This window comes from Abramis brama (assembly GCF_963993115.1).
Source record: "Abramis brama genome assembly, chromosome: 13".
NCBI lineage: Eukaryota > Metazoa > Chordata > Actinopteri > Cypriniformes > Leuciscidae > Abramis > Abramis brama.
This window is the reverse complement of record NC_139975.1, coordinates 7673481-7690552: the sequence shown is the minus strand read 5'-3', so window position 1 is coordinate 7690552 and position 17072 is coordinate 7673481. Positions and strand designations below refer to the sequence as shown.

Sequence of the window (17072 nt, the reverse complement as noted above, 5' to 3'; positions counted from 1 at the left end):
ATATGCAAAAGCACACCATAGGCCTGTTTACACCTGGGGCCTCATTTATAAAACTGTGCGTAGGATCCTTACTAAAAGTGTACGTGCGCCCGAAAGCCAAAAATGGCGTACGCAAAAAAATATTCAGACTTATAAAACCGTTCGTACGCCAGAACCTGCGCAGAATTCACTTTATAAATCCCAGTCAGCGGAAGATTGTGCGCACATGCGTCTCCTCCCCGAAATAACCATATATGGAGCTTACAACGCCTAGTTTTACTATGCATATCCTCATCTGCATATAATTTGCATATAATTATTCATCCACGTGATAACGTTTAACGGTACAAGACACATTACATTAATAAAAATCAAGTAGTTGCCTATCCTTGCCTTGTTTTTGAATACATAAATCAAATAGTGTAAAATACATTTCAGAGAAAGTTTTTTTCTCAATCTTTTCCACTGGCCGAATTGTATTTTTAATTGATTTCTATTTTTAATGGAAACGGATAGACCTTGTGCATTATTTGCACTAAACTATTTTCTCAGACAATCTGGTATTATCATGATAAGCAATCATCTCTGTGGTTAAAACATTAAAACACAGCACGCCACAGGAAAAGTGTTCAAAAGCATCGCATCCACAACAAATATTTCTATTGATTGAATATAAAAAATGCTGTAACTTCTCAGTATGATTTCATGTTTAAGTGTTTAAATATTTGAATGGCATATTTAATCTAAATGTTTATATCAGAAGTAAAACATAGTTTAAATCATTATTTTATTTATTTAAACTGCGTCAGTTTCACTAAACGGCCCAACGCGCTCGCTGGCGCGGACATTTAAGAAGGGATGGATATTTGCTTCAAGTGACAGGCTTGGTGAGTGAAATTATATTTGTATTATCTTTCTGTAGATGTTTAATTTTCTTTAGATTTTCTGTCTAAAAGTGACCAAAAAGACACTAATCTCCAGCTCACCATCGGTGTCGCCAAACTGCTCCATCTCCAAAACGTTCGTACGCATGGGTCAGAGTTTGCGTGCAGGTGCGCAAATTTTCCCGTCAAGTTTGTTTTTATAAATCACAACTTATGCGTCGAAAGTGGCGTACGCCTCTTTCAGGACCCGTTTTGTGCGTACGCAACGGTTATAAATGAGGCCCCTGGTCAATTCATGTTTATTTACTGATTGGATAGCTATATGATTTGTGAAAACGTTTCCATTTACACTTGTCAGCCACAAATGTTTCCGCAATTCAATCTTCAATTCCCGTGCTTTATGCAAATCTATGCAAATTTACGCTGCATTTTATTTATTTCTCTGCATTTTATTCACCATAGATGACCTTATGCATAGTTAAAGTAGGCATGGTAAGCTCCATAGTTGGTCATTTCGGGGTGGAGATGCGTACGCATTTCGAGGTGGAGATGCGTAAGATGCATATCTTCTGCTGACTGAGTTTTATAAATGGAATTTTGTGCAGGTTCTGGCGTACGCATGGTTTTATTAATTTTATAAATTTGATCTTTATAAATCAAAAACTTCTACGGAAGGTTTTATACATGAGGCGCCTGGGGTCTCATTTATAAAACTGTGCGTAGGATCCTTACTAAAAGTGTACGTGCGCCCGAAAGCCAAAAATGGCGTACGCAAAAAAATATGCAGACTTATAAAACCGTGCGTACGCCAGAACCTGCGCAGAATTCACTTTATAAATCCCAGTCAGCGGAAGATTGTGCGTACATGCGTCTCCACCCGAAATAACCATATATGGAGCTTACAACGCCTAGTTTTACTATGCAGATCCTCATCTACATATCATTTGCATATGATTATTCATCCACGTGATAACTTAAACGTTATCACGTGGATGAATAATCATATGCAAATGATATAAACGGTACAAGAAACATTACATTAATACAAATCAAGTAGTTGTCTATCCTTGCCTTGTTTTTGAATAGCCTACGTAAATCAAATAGTGTAAAATACATTTCAGAGAAAGTTTTTCTCAATCTTTTCCACTTGCCGAATTGTATTTTTAATTGATTTATATTTTTAATGGAAACAGATAGGCCTTGGGCATTATTTGCACGAAACTATTTTCTTAGACAATCTGGTATTATCATGATAAGCAATTATCTCTGTGGTTAAAACATTAAAACACAGCACGCCACAGGAAAAGTGTTCAAAAACAATCGCATCCACAACAAATATTTCTATTGATTGAATATAAAAAATGTTGTAACTTCTCAGTATGATTTCATGTTTAAGTGTTTAAATATTTGAATGGCATATTTAATCTAAATGTTTATATCAGAAGTATTTTATTTATTTAAACTGTTATTTGCGTCAGCTTCACTAAACGGCTCAACGCGCTCGCTGCCGCGGACATTTAAGAAGGAATGGATATTTGCTTCAAGTGACAGGCTTGGTGATTGAAATTGTATTTGTATAATCTTTCTGTATATGTTTAATTTTCTTTAGATTTTCTGTATAAAAGTGACCAAAAATACATTTAACTCCAGCTCACCATCGGTGTCGCCAAAGTGCTCCATCTCCAAAACGTTCGTACGCATGGGTCAGAGTTTGCGTGCAGGTGCGCAAATTTTCCCGTCAAGTTTTTCTTTATAAATCCCACCTTTTGCGCAGGAACTGGCGTACGCATGTTTTCAGCCCCGTTTTGTGCGTACGCAAGCTTTATAAATGAGGCCCCTGGTCTTTTCACGATCAGATAGGTATCCAATCAGAGAAAACACATGAAGTGATCAGGTGTAAACAGGCCCATAAAGTCCATAAAAAGTTCTTTGTGTACAGTGTTTTCACCTCCTCAATGAGTTTGCTGTTGGTCTTCTCCAGCGAGTCCATCTTGACCTGGAGATCCGTCACCGTGCAGCTCAGATGCCGGTTCAGTTCTTCTATGTAGTGCTTCTGGTCAAGAATGGCTGTCATTTTTGAATCACTGAATTTTGAATCCGAAAGAGTCAACATTACTGATCATTGTTGCACAGAATACAATCGTGACATTAAAGGGATAGTTCACCCAAAAGTGAAAAATCTGTCATCATTTACTCACCATCAAGTCATTGTTAAACACTAAAGAAGATATTTTAATGAAGGTAGCCAGTGACTTCCATAGTGGTTTTTTTTTTTCTACTATGGAAGTCAATGGTTTGGAACAACTTGAGGGTAAGCGATGACAAAATCTTTATTTTCACAATTATTTGCTAAATGATCACACACTCACTCTTGTGTGGTCTCAGTTGCTTGCAAATCCTTTAGATACATTGAGAAGTCAATGACGCACACCTGCAGAAACAAGAACGCCGTGTTTAGTGTCAATGAGCACATCTGGCAGCTTGGTTTTTAATGGCTATGTGTTTCACCTGAGAATCCAGATCCTCTCCTTTCACACACAAATTTGCATCGATCACATTCAGACCCACCAGCATCCCTACGATCACAGTCCCCTCTTCCTCCATTATAAGAGCCCCAGGCTCATAAAATTCCCTGAGAAAGAAACAGAGCAGGAATTTACTTTGGGAAACACTGGATTTAATAGCACTGCAACCTTTTGTATGATATCAAATCAATTCTGTACAAGAGTCTAAATATTGAAGATTATTTTTTTTGAATGACTTAACTGCTCTTACCCAAGAAGGTCTCTTCTATTCATAAGCACCTTCATGTAGTCTGCAATCTTTTTCTGCATAAGAGCCAGATGCAGCCACGCTCGAGCTCGACCAAGCCCTGTCCTGAAACAACACAAAACCTAATGAATGTAAAAAGCAAATGCATGCTCTCCTATTACACTGATTCAAACATGATATTACATCCAAGTCAAGCGTCTGTGAGTGATGGGCACCTACTTGATTCCAGGCATATCACGCACACTGGTGGCAATATCAGCTGACTCGGGGCTCAGTTTCTCTATCAACTCCAGAGGAGCCCAGATTGACTTATTCTGACCAATGAAAGATTTCCTCACTGCCCATGAGGAAAGATAGAAACATGCAGGATTCAGGCCGTAAAAACTGGTTAATTTCACAAAAAATGCAAAGACATCAAAGATAATTAAGTACATTTCCATATTATTGAACTCTGAAGCAAGGTTATTGGTAAATAAAATTTAAACCCCCCCCAAAAAAAAAGAAAGTATTTTGATTACTTGAAATAAAATATTAACTGAAATAAATGAATATATAACATTAATAACATTACACACAACTATTCAAAGGTTTGGGGTCAGTAAGGGATCTTTGGGGTCTTTTTTGGGAGAAATTAAATAAATTATTATATATTATATTATATTATATAAAAAATTAAAGAAATTAATACTTTTATTCAGCAAGGATGAATTAAATTGATGAAAAGTGACAGTAAAGACATTTATAATATTACAAAAGATTTCTATTACAGAAAAATGCAGTTCTTTTGAACTTTCTATTCATCAAAAAGTCCCGAAATACATTTTTACACAACTGTATTCAACATTGATAATAATAATAAATGTCTCTTGAGCAGCAAATCAGAATATTAGAATGATTTCTGAAGGATCATGTGACACTGAAGACTGGAGTAATGATGCTGAGAATTCAGCTTTGACATCACAGGAATAATTTACATTTTACTATATATTCAACTAGTAAACAGTTATTTAACAGTAAAAAATATTTCACAATATTTTATAATTTATTTTACAATATTTTTTGCTGTATTTTGGATCAAATAAATGTAACCTTGCTGAGCATAAGAGACCTCTTATAAAACATTAAAAAATATGTATATATATCATATATATTTAGAAAGCTAGAATATACCTTTATATATATATACCCTGGCCCTGGACCACAAAACAAGTCACATGGGTCATTTTTAAATTGAGATTTATACATAATCTGAAAGCTGAATAAATAAGCTTTCCATTGATATATTGTTTGTTTGTTTGCAAATCTACATTCACAAGTATTTGAAAATCTGGAAACTGAGGGTGCAAAAAAATCTAAACATTGAGAAAATTGCCTTTAAAGTTGTGCATTTATATTCGCATTCACTCACAAAAACAATAATATAAATGTTTTATATATTTAATATATTTATATATATTTTATATATCTTTACTCAATATCCTAATGATTTTGATGATCCTAATGATATTATATATAGCATGTTCAGATATTTATACAACAAAATATTCTGAGGGCCATGAAAGTTTTGTGAAAATAATCAAAAATGCTGGCGTTGGCTGGTAACTTTATTTTTAAAACGCTAGTGGGGATAGAGTTAAGCTTTATGTCCCTTCTCACCTTTTAAACCATGTTTAAGGCAGTGCTCCAGAACCACGAAGAACTGCTGCAGAGGTGGATACTCAGAGTCCAGCGTGCGTCCGAGACTGAGGGAGGACTGGATCAGAACCTTAATGCTGAGCTTCATCATGCTGAGGAGGTTCGACCGCTCCACCACCATGGGATCCTTCACAGCTGGACAGATCCGACACAACACAGATGCATTAGCACACGAACACAGCAAACACTTCCTGTGGCATCTGCAAAACCACTCACTCAGCTCACTGTCGGTTAGTTTAACTGGTGAGTCAGGGTAATTTAGTGCAAACGCAAAAACAATGACTCAAATATTACAGTTACTTAGAACAACAAATAAAAGCCTTAAACGGATTTTGAGGGGAAGTGGAAGTTCCTGCAAGAGAAAAAATATCCAGTCAGGAAGCAGGTGCATTATCCAATTCCTGTACGCTGTAATGGTCTAAAAAACAATTATGTCATTTGTTGCCATTATATATGAAAGAAGCTACAGATGTAGGGCAACATATAACACTGGCTGTATTAAAATGTTTCAGCTTAAATTTATAAGTCGGTTGTTATAATCACGCTGAATAATGACCAGATTAGAGTTGCAAGGACTCAACTCATGAATAGATTAACCTGTTTGATGCAATAACTTGGACCTGGACATTCTTTTGAATGGTTTTGTGGTGTCTAGTTCTCTGTTACAAAACTGTACTGGTGTGTTTATATGCTATCAAATGGTAATCTCATGGTTCCTTATCATATCACATAGTATTGATATTTTAATATATTAATATATTCTTATACCTTAGTATTTGGGAAGCTAACAGGCCATTTCAGCAGTAGACTGGTATGCTATATTTTTAATTACTTTGACTTTAGTACACTGTATAATTATTATTCATGCAGTTTCATATTTCTCATCAAGCAAATGCATTATTTTCTCATGTCAAGTATGACAGGGGTTTTTTAAACTGGGGTCCAGGGGCCACAGGGGAGAGCTAGAGGGTCTATTTCTCCAACTCCAATCCCCGACGTATGTGGCAAGGTCTCCAGATCATCACAGACTACAGGACCATCAAACCCTCCCCCGCATCCTCTGATGTCCCCTTCCTCAACGAGCTCAACAACTTCTATGCTCGTTTTGAGCGGGGGAATACAACAACTGCAACTAAGGCAGAGGTGACTCCAGACCACCAACCACTGACTCTCTCCCCCACTGATGTAGGAGCGGTGCTGAGCAGGATTAATGTCCACAAGGCTGCAGGTCCTGATGGCATCCCTGGCCGTGTTCTCAGAGCGTGTTCAGTGGAGCTGGCAGGAGTGCTGACGGAGATATTCAATCTGTCCTTGGCCCATGCTGTGGTACCGGCCTGCTTCAAATCCACCTCCATCGTTCCGATACCCAAAAACTCCAACCCATCAAGCCTCAACGACTACCGCCCGGTAGCCCTCACCCCAATCATCACAAAGTGCTTAGAGCGGCTGGTCCTAGCACACCTCAAATCCTGTCTCCCCCCCACCCTGGACCCCCACCAATTTGCATTCCGTCAGAACAGGAGCACAGAGGATGCAGTCTCCATAGCGCTGCACACTGTCCTCTCACACCTGGACAATAAAAACACCTACGCCAGAATGCTGTTTATAGACTTCAGTTCAGCGTTCAACACAATCATCCCCTCACAACTCATCAGGAAACTCACAGACCTAGGCATCAGTTCCCTCATGTGCAACTGGTTACTGGACTTCCTGACCTGCCGGCCCCAACATGTCCGGCTGGATAACCACTGTTCATCCATCATCACAATGAACACCGGTGTACCACAAGGCTGTGTGATGAGTCCCTTCCTCTACTCCCTCCTCACCCATGACTGCAGACCTGTCGATGGTTCCAACACCATCATTAAGTTTGCAGATGACACCACGGTGATCGGCCTCATTAAAGACAGCAATGAGGCCGCCTACAGGGAGGAGGTGGATCGTCTGGCTGAGTGGTGCGACACCAACAACCTGCTGCTCAACACCGAGAAGACCAAAGAGCTCATCGTGGACTTCAGGAGGAATGCTGACCCACATCCACCCATCCACATCAAGGGGACGGCTGTGGAGCGTGTGAACAGCTTCAAGTTCCTGGGAGTCCACATCTCAGAGGATCTCACCTGGACGACCAGCTGCTCCAAGCTGGTCAAGAAGGCTCACCAGCGCCTCTTCTTCTTGAGGACTCTGAGGAAGAACAACCTGTCCTCAGACATCCTGGTGAACTTCCATCGCTGCACCATCGAGAGCATCCTGACCAACTGTATAACAGTCTGGTATGGGAGCTGCTCTGCCTCGGACCGGAAGGCGTTGCAGAGGGTGGTGAAAGCCGCCCAGCGCATCGCTGGAGCACCACTTCCTTCCATAGAGGACATCTATAGGAAGCGGTGTCTGAGAAGGGCCGGGAAAATCATCAAAGACCCCAGTCACCCAGCACACAGACTCTTCACCCTCCTGCCCTCTGGGAGGCGCTACAGGAGCCTCCGGACTAAGACCACCAGGTACCGGAACAGCTTCTATCCTACAGCTGTCAGACTCTGGAATTCTGCCTCCTGACATCTCACCCACATTAAAACTCATAGACTGAACATACACGCACTCTCACAACCACTGACAACAACCCATAACTGAACATACACACAATGGACAAAAAAAAACCCAGTATCCTCATACACACTCATACACAGTGGCTGGACCACCACTTACAGCCACATGCACTTTAATATTACTACTGTATAAATTATTCATATATATCTTACTGTAAATACTGTATAGACAACCATGCTGTACAATACAATACAATAATTATAGTTCTACAGCTGTTATTAATACTTGCATATTGTATATTTATAGTCTGTTATAGTCTTTTATTTATATCCATACGTATAACCTGTTTATAGCCTGTACATAGCTTGTACACTTACTACAGTTATAGCCTGTATATACTTATAGTTATAGCACTCATAACATTCCTTCATACCGTGTACATTGTAACATATCTAAAATATATCTATATTTTGTAATATATCTATATTCTTGCTAAAGCACTTCTGGATGGATGCAAACTGCATTTCGTTGCTTGTACTTGTGACGTGCAATGACAATAAAGTTGAATTCTATTCTATTCTATTCTATTCTATGGAAACGTTTAGAAGAGAAAAAGTGTCAAATAAAATTAATTAATTAATTAATTAACTTGGGTCGACCAAAGGTCTTGAGGCCCGAGCTTCCAGCAGCCCCCCCCGCCTCGTGGAGAAATCGGTCCCATCAGACCAGGGTCCACCTCAGAACCGAGCTGCTCCGGGGGCCCCCGTTCAACCTCAGAGGCCCGAGCCTCTGGGACCTCCCCGGACCGAGATATCGGCCGTTTTCTCTGGAACTCGCCCATGTATAACGGGACGTTACTCAGGAAGGGAGCCGCCCCGGGGTTCAGGACTCTGGAGGTAGGGATTCCCCGAGGGGCCCTTCCAGAGTCCAGAGTAGAGTCCGGAGACCTCCCTGGACCAAGATACGGCCACTTCCTATACAGCTTTGACCGGGCATAACTCTGGAACCGAGCTGCCCCAGGGCTCCAGACTTTTTAATGAAAAAAAAAAAAAAACTTTATTGAATTTAATAAAATAGATTTAAATAAATAATACATCAACAGCACGCTGCTATAGAAAAAAAGTATTGAAGAGTTTAAAAAAAAAAAAACTTAATAATGTAACAAACTAAATGTTTTCCACACAATATTTTCCACTTTTCATTTAATAGAATTTACCATACATATATTTAAAAAAAATATATATATATAAACATTTATAAATAAATATTTCAGAGTAGGATTGGGTATTTGTGCATAACAGATGCGGTAGCTGTCTTTTAAAACCTTAGGATGAGGGTCCCTCCTCACACAAGGATGATTATATTTGGGAGTCTGTGGCATCTAAGACTGAAAACCCCTGATTTATGACACTTCATGCGATATTAGTTTTAAATACTCGTTTCACACTTCAGAGTTATTTAAATAGGCAGCAAAAAGGTTTAAAACTTCATGGTAATAAAATACACATTCCCTTATCCATTCATACAAATCTGAACGTAATATTTTTATGCTGAAGTTATTTGTCAACTACCAATTTACGTTGTGATATTACCATGGTACGTGCATGTGTGTTTATAAACAATATCATGGGAATACCCTGGTACTTTATACTTGTATGTTCTACTTATCTTAGTAAGTAAGTGCAGTCAGTGAACGTTCTTATCCCTATAATTAAATGTCAGACTGGGGAACAGGTGTCCTACCTGCTGTCTTTATGGGATCAGAGGTGTCAGAGGTGTGCTGTGAGGTGTCAGATCCCTTTAACCCCGCACTATAATGATTCACTCCGATGCTCAGCGTCTCCGACGCTTTACGAGCAAACGACAAAATCGGCGCAGACCAAGAGCTGTCTGCCGGTTTGTCCTTCTGGGCCTCGTCGGTATCACTGGCGACATCATCTTGCACCGGTTCCGTAGCCTCTGGGTCTTCATCTTTTGCAGGAACGTCCTCGCATTCAACTTTCGTGTTTGGGTCCTCGTCCGCCATGTTTACGTATCAAAACATGTGACTCGAGACCAAAGCAATCGAGTTTGATAGCTTAGGGGAGACAAATCCATTAGCGAGCGAGCAGATTTTTCCTTTCAAAACAGTTTTTTAGCCATCAATTTAAACTAATTAAAACGATTATTAAATTATTTAAAATCGTATATAAGTTAAATATAAAATATAATAAAAAATTAAAAACGCAAAAGTTATTAAAGATAGATTGAAAAACAGACAGACAGACAGATCGCCAGGTAGATAGATTGTTAACCTTTTTAAGTTTAACCTGCGATACACTTAAAAATAGAAACAGCAAATTTGATCTTTATGCTGGTTTGACTCTCAATGTAACAGTTTAAAATATTCACTAGATGGCAGTAGCGAGCGCTGCTTTGCTTATTTGAATGGTGAAACACTGATCATAAATATGCATGATGCAGTTTGTTCAATGTGTTGTTGTAGGCTAGTCCTCCTATATATATAAAACAGGGAAAGATGTCTCTGATGCGAAGTAGTTTTTACGATTTCAAAAACAACCTGACTTAAGTGTTTACATTTTATTTTTTAAAAGTTTCTCTTGATTTACTATAATTATGATGGATTAACAAAAGTCACTAGGTGTGACAATGAAAGAAGAATGCAGTCGTGGTTAAGGGTGTTGAGGATTAAGGAGAATTAAAGATATTTGTCAGATCTTAACATGAAAAGCAATTTAATGTTTAGTCATGAATGCTCTCATTCATTTAATCACACCAGATTGCCAGAAGAGGAAATTAAGTCTGGTATTAGGTCAAATGCAGCTGAACCTGGTTGCTTCACTACGGGGATTTGTAGGCTACGTTTAACCATTAACTAACATTCATATCATCATCAGATCTGACGTTAGACATATCCTGCATATGATACATTTTTTTATCTGAGTCAAATTTAATGACAAGCTACTTTTAAATTTTTTTCTAACCTTTTTCTATTTTTCTTGTGCATAAATGTCAATAAGTCAAATGAATTGTCAAAGTAGGCCTGTATTGACTGCTCCAGTAACAATGGCAATTTATTTGTGAATTATGCATGAACTAAGGCTACCTACCTTACTAACACCAGAATCATACATCAGTTGTTTAAAATACTGTACATGAGATATTATGAAGTATAAGTAAGTTAACCAGGGAAAAAAAGGAAGAGATTCTTCAACATAAATAAATAAAAACGCCAAGCTTTTTTTTCTTGACACACAATCTGTTCCAGCTCTAGTGGGCGTGGCCACCGTCATAATCATATTTAAACGGCTGTCAGCGAGACACGGCTGATTTTTTAACCTTGACGTACGAGAGACGCTCACAGTGACAAAGTAACACTCGAAGACGAAAAGTAACAATCTCCAGTCACTTCAAAGGAATTAAGAGCGGGAAGGATTTTATTTTTAACAACTGATTCTATCGTCGTCATGACCAGAAGGGAAAATATGAAGTTTTTAACTGTTTTGCGTCTTTTTGTCTTTACCATCGGTGAGTAGGCTATATCTGACAGACGGTCACTTGGTGCTGAAGGGTGTCGAATTCCAATCCTGAGCTAGTTATATAAATGTAAAATGTAATGTTTTTAATAAAATGCTTTGTATTTATGTGGAATTTTCATAACGTGGTTTGTTTAATACTTAACAGCCTTTGTTTAACCCTTTAAAACCTAAGATTTGCCAGTGAATCTATTAATGGGTCAACAATGTCATTCTGTTTTAAGAATATTCTGGGATCTATTTATTTCTGTCTCATGCGTTCATTCGTTAGCTCAGTGTCTGTGCATGCAAGATTTTTGTAAATGAAGCCCCTCAGCACCCTCTAAGGGTATTAGGTAATGCACACAAACTATTATTAGTTTTAAAACATGCTTATTTGTATGTAAGCCTCGAGACCTTGAAATAAACTGTTAAATTGTAGTTAAAATGGAAAATATTGGTGTGCTCTTTGCATACATGAAGAAAAATAAGATAAATACAATTCTGAGACACCCAGTGAGTATATTATGTATATTGTGGTCAACAATCCACTGCTTAACGTTAGCAATCAATCAGCCTAACTAATCAAGTTTTAATTGCTATTTACTATGTTTTCCCATTCAGTGGCTGTCATGTCGGTGAGCTGTGCGTCTATAGAGCGGTTCGAGAGCGAGAGGCCTGCACAGACAACTGTGATTGATCTTTTGGAAGCACTGAATGAGAAGAGAACTACTTTGGGCAACGAGCAAGTGGAATACGAGGAGGAAAGCGAGGAGTATTACTATGACGATGAAGAGGATGATGAGTTTTCGGGGGATTATGCGCAGCCATTGGGTAATTATTGTTTCTTTTTTGCATGTGTTGCTTACTTGATGTGCCGTAGAATTAGTTTCAATATAAGTTAACTGTATATTTTCTCTTCTCTCCCACCAAAACAGTTGCGTATTCAAGGAAACCCAAAGACCAGGGTGCAGTTTTGAATGCAGAGATAACTGAAGGTTCAAAGAGGAAGGGACTCGGAAGGAAGAAAGGAAAAGGAAAGGGAAAAGGCAAGAAAAGGAACCCTTGTCTAATGAAGTACAAGGACTTTTGTATCCACGGAACCTGCCAGTACCTGAGGGACTTAAAGGGGCCCTCATGCATGTAAGCACTTCCCTTAAGCCAAATCGCTTGTGATTTTAATGTCTATTATATTGAAATGGTTCTATTTTATAGTAGTGAATGAGAATCAATGGCTATTTTTTTCCCCAGATGTGACTCTGGCTACACGGGAGAGCGCTGTCACCTTTTCTACCTGGAAGTAAAGACGAATGGTGAGGCGTACGACCGCACTACGGCCCTCGCTGTGGTGGCTGTGGTTCTCTCTTCGTTATGTCTCACCATCATTGGACTTCTCCTGGCACTCAGGTTTGTTTTTAATCCCCCTCTTTAGTTTCTTTAAGCAAGTTGATGTGTGCAGTGCAGTTTATCATAATGTCAGTCTTTTTATCATCTAGGTTTCACAAGCAAGGCGCATACAATGTGGAAAATGAGGAGAAGGTTAAACTGGGAGCCGCCCCACACCACTAAACGAGACGGGAGAGAACGGTGAGTGAAGTCATCCATTTGTATACACTGCATAAACTCAACCAGCCTGACTTGACTCAGTCGCTTGACATCTGGGATCTTGTTTTATTTCAGGGCGACCGTGTGGAAATTCTACCTCAAAATGAAGTGGCAAAGTTGAATGTTGTGGAGAGCAGCGGGCACAGCTTGCTGGAGAAGAGGGAAGAGGTTTGTTTGGCAAGACTCGTGGCGCCTCCGAGAACTGCCTGACTCGCAAATGACTCGCTAAAAGGTTCGCAGGAGAGCTCAAATCCTGCCACCAACTGGAACTATGACGGACGGACTCGGTTGGGAAGACCCTGAGTTGTTCGATACAGAATAAGAAGGAACTCTTCGGGGTTGGGAATGTAGTTTGAGTTTTAGAGGCTAGGCTTTTTCTAGTACTGAAGAAGCTTTGCCTGAAATGAGTATTCTTACAAATAAGCATTTTTGTTTGTCTTGTGCACTGTGTATTTAATCGTTGCTGGCTATGCTTTAATTTATTTATTTATGTATATATATCTATTAATATTTATTTGGATGTAGACCAACCTTGTCCAGCCCTAATGCACTGGCAATGTATTTGAAAGTCTTTGTGTTTTATGTCTATGTAAAATTTTATTTATTAAAAAAGCAATAGTAATCCGTGTCTATTCAGTATGTGAGTACTGAACAATGGTAGACTGAATCAAAATAATTGTGTATATATACTAAAATAATTAAGTATAAATAGTATATGCTATTTTGATAAAAAAAAATTGTGCATTTAATGAGAATATTTTGGAATTATTATTTGTATTTTAATGTCCAGGACAGTGTTAGAATGTATTTTACAGCAAACTTTATGAAAAGTCATATTTCAAGCTTTTTTTTTTTCTTTTTTTTTTAAGGAGAGAAAAAAAAAAAATTTTGGCCAGTAAAATGCACTGTTATTGAACAGTGAGCAAATTATGAAATGTGAATTTTGAGCGGTTCATTTTCTGTTTATTTAATTTCAACATCCTTATAAGACAAAGAAATTGTTTCCACGTTCTCATTGTATGTATGGAGTATTTTTTTTTTTAAATGCTCAGACAAGAAATTCAGACAAATAATAAAAACTCTTTATATATAAGAACAAATGTTTTGTATCTTCATGAGAGATTTGTATGCTAACTATGTTCACAAGGAGGAAGATTCCAGTGTTGCAATGAGTAATTTCCTCATGAGGGCAGTTACGACCGGTTTCCCATTTTGAGGATATTTTTGAAAACTGGAATAGTGACATGAATACTGTAATGTCTACGTTTTGGCTGAAGCATTTGTCTAGTCTGCCTCCTGCTTTCAATTCCAAAGATTTCTTTCATGTGACATGCACCTGCATCCTGAACATGTGACCTGCATTGTGGCCATTTTACATTGATAATAAACACACTTTCACAAACACACCCATCACATGCAACTTCTCACCTTGCATTACCCGCATAACTTGCTTGCATCATCATGAAATAGCACTTCCTCTATAGAAAGTTGCGATGATTGTGTGCTGGCCACACCTCTAGCAACAAGACTTCCATTTTATATTCCAAAATCTCTCCCCTTGATCTATAAAAACTGATCTGTGACGGACTTAAAAGACTCCATAGGAACCCACACCACAGAGCTCATTTCCTTTTGAATGTTTAAAGTCGGTCTCAGGTCTTTTGTTGGTTTTTTAACCTTGGACCCTCACTGTTTTAAAATGATGCTTAAACATCAGTGGCAAACCACCTCCGCAAAATGCATTAACAAGCCCACTTAGCCCAGCCTGTTTCACACAGTGCCGGTCTGCTTTAATGCGTGACTCATGCCGTTTGTTTGTAAAGCCCCTATGGGTGACATCATTCATACGGGGGCATCAGAAGATGTGTTTGCCGAGTCCGAACTTTATCACTGTTTGTTACTGATACTAAAGGATAACATGAGTGTTTATTGTTTTATACTTGTATAAGTTCACTCAGCTTTCGGTAACTGGATATTGCGTGGTCAGCTGACTGACCTGGCAGGGGATACGGGTAGCTCATCACACGCTGGGTGGCCGACGGCCCTCTTTTAGGGATGACATCATTCTCATGCTTTATGAGCTATCCAATCTAACTCAGCCACATCTGGTCGGAATACTGTACATATGGGTTTGGGTCACACCCTGGCAGTATGTCAGGCTTACAGTTCATAATTCAGGAAGGTTATGATGACATGCACTCAGACATTGCTTGTAGTGGCTCTGCCTTAAGACATCTCCATTGGTTGTGTAAGATGACTCAGTTGAGTAACATTTATTGTTTGCTGGTAAAAACTTGCCTTTTCTCAAAACCTATTTGTTGAGCAAGGTGTTTCCTGCTGTAACAATGGCTCATTTCCATCATACAATGGAAGTGCGCACACTGACAGTTGTGAAACTCATTAGGCCAGCAGAATGTGTTGGGCTAAAGGCTCATTTTGCTCACCTTTTAATGTGACACTACATTCACACTACACTTTTCATACCATTGACTTCTATTCACATGCATGACGATTGCGGGAGACTCATGCAAAGAAGTTTCATATTTCGCTGTTTCAAAGTTCAAGTTTGGTGAACCCTAACCTGCAAATTTGTATCACGTGAAATCGTGTTACCAGGAGTGGTGCAGGTATGACATTAGAACCCGGAAGTCGCATTCGCCGCTGGTTCCTTTGAGATTTTTCCTTTGATGTTTTTAATGTTTTTTTCCAATTTATGAGTAAAATAAAGCCTGTGGTAAACATAACTTGACGATACTTTGACATTTTGTTCTACAACGTACACTGCACACACTCACACCCCAAACTTGAACCTAACTGCTTAAAAGTTTGTGTTTTCGCTATGGGTGTGTGTAATTTACGAACAAAATGTCAACGTATCCAGTTATGTTTACCACAGGTTTTATTTTACACATTAATCGAAAAACCCCATAATAAAAACCCTATAGGAAAATATTGAAGGAACCAGCAGCGAATACCTGCATGACTGATATGTCACAACGGCTGCGTCTAAAATCGCATACCTTATCTCTTGAATAGGTACTTATTTTGAATAAGTAATTACTTTAAGATTGCTAAAAAAGTACATTCTTTATAGTATTAATGTAGCCTATGTAGTAAGACTGTAATCTGGACGTACTACATCCGCCATGTTGTCATTATCATGATTCATGTGACGACGAGTCAGTTACGCTTCACCTCCTTTAACAAATCCTCTACTGTGGCCTCATGGGATAGATAGTAAAGTGTCCATCGTATCGTATGCACACTTCAAAATCTTGCCGGAAGTAGCAGGTCATCCGGGTACTTTTTGCCTACTGTTTTACATAGATATCATATATAAACGCGTTTATATATGATATCTATGCTGTTTTATGCGTAGCTACTGAGAATTCGGACATACCGGTAGGCTACTTCTTTTGTCACATACTGTTTTTCTCCTAGCCTACTAGGCTATAGTATGCGATTTTGGATGCATCGTGACTTCTTAAAGTCGACATGAAATGGAAGTTGTGATAGTCTTTTCAGATGACTTTTCCGATGGAGTGAAACAGCCTCTCAAACAAGAAAATCTCGATTTTGTCAATGGGGAATTGATTGGATTGTTGTCATTGGCTATTGCTGTGATCTCATAACAGGCTGATTGTGACAAATGATTTATTATTGAAGAATATAGAGGGCACATGAATTTTAAAAAAATATATAATTTGTGCACAGATAAATCATTTTAAATACTGCAATATTCCATATAAAAATGATCTATTTTGATTTCATAGTGACTTTAAAAGAACACACAATGTAACAGGATTGCAGTAAATTGCATATTTTTAGGCTACATTTTGAATGTATTATTATGTTAAAAGGTGTGACGTCAAGACCATTGCCGTGTCCGTTGAAAAGTCTAGTGCGACCGCAGCTTTATATGTTTTTTGTTTTCGCTCACTCACCTGACTTGCACCTGTTCAGCAGGGTGTGTGTGCAGCGTAGGCTATTAATGACTCTCTGGCACCGCTGAAGAGCAGCTGTCACTCGGACACTGTTCACTCCGCCGGTGAAATACGAGCTGTGATGGATGAGGTGT

General features: G+C 38.7%; 2 protein-coding genes across 3 annotated transcripts in view; one reads left to right on the top strand and one right to left on the bottom strand.

Moving 5' to 3' along the window:
* Window positions 1-17072, bottom strand: part of rufy1 (RUN and FYVE domain containing 1) — a 22822-nt gene extending 5750 nt beyond the window's left edge. The window contains exons 1-7 of one of the 2 annotated variants that reach the window (XM_084133135.1): window positions 16939-17072; window positions 5292-5465; window positions 3855-3972; window positions 3639-3740; window positions 3372-3495; window positions 3233-3294; window positions 2812-2947 (exon numbers count right to left, since the gene is read on the bottom strand). In XM_084133135.1, the coding sequence (XP_083989261.1) occupies window positions 2812-2947; window positions 3233-3294; window positions 3372-3495; window positions 3639-3740; window positions 3855-3972; window positions 5292-5451 (702 nt within the window). In that variant the 5' untranslated portion in view covers window positions 5452-5465; window positions 16939-17072. Of the gene's footprint in view, window positions 1-2811; window positions 2948-3232; window positions 3295-3371; window positions 3496-3638; window positions 3741-3854; window positions 3973-5291; window positions 5466-9617; window positions 9930-16938 lie in introns of those variants that run through there. The other variant, XM_084133134.1, reaches the window with a different exon arrangement.
* hbegfa (heparin-binding EGF-like growth factor a) lies at window positions 11202-14094 on the top strand. The gene is made up of 6 exons (XM_084132769.1): window positions 11202-11402; window positions 12014-12223; window positions 12328-12532; window positions 12641-12796; window positions 12886-12976; window positions 13070-14094. The coding sequence occupies exons 1-5, from the start codon at window positions 11342-11344 to the stop codon at window positions 12956-12958; spliced, it is 705 nt and encodes a 234-aa protein (XP_083988895.1). The 5' UTR covers window positions 11202-11341; the 3' UTR covers window positions 12959-12976; window positions 13070-14094.

What these genes read in the sequence shown, in the direction of transcription:
- hbegfa (XM_084132769.1), top strand. Translation starts at nt 11,342, where the DNA reads ATGACCAGAAGGGAAAATATGAAGTTTTTAACTGTTTTGCGTCTTTTT. An exon ending in GGATTATGCGCAGCCATTGG is followed by an intron (nt 12,224 to 12,327) that starts GTAATTATTGTT and finishes CCACCAAAACAG; the next exon opens with TTGCGTATTCAAGGAAACCC. An exon ending in TTAAAGGGGCCCTCATGCAT is followed by an intron (nt 12,533 to 12,640) that starts GTAAGCACTTCC and finishes TTTTTTCCCCAG; the next exon opens with ATGTGACTCTGGCTACACGG.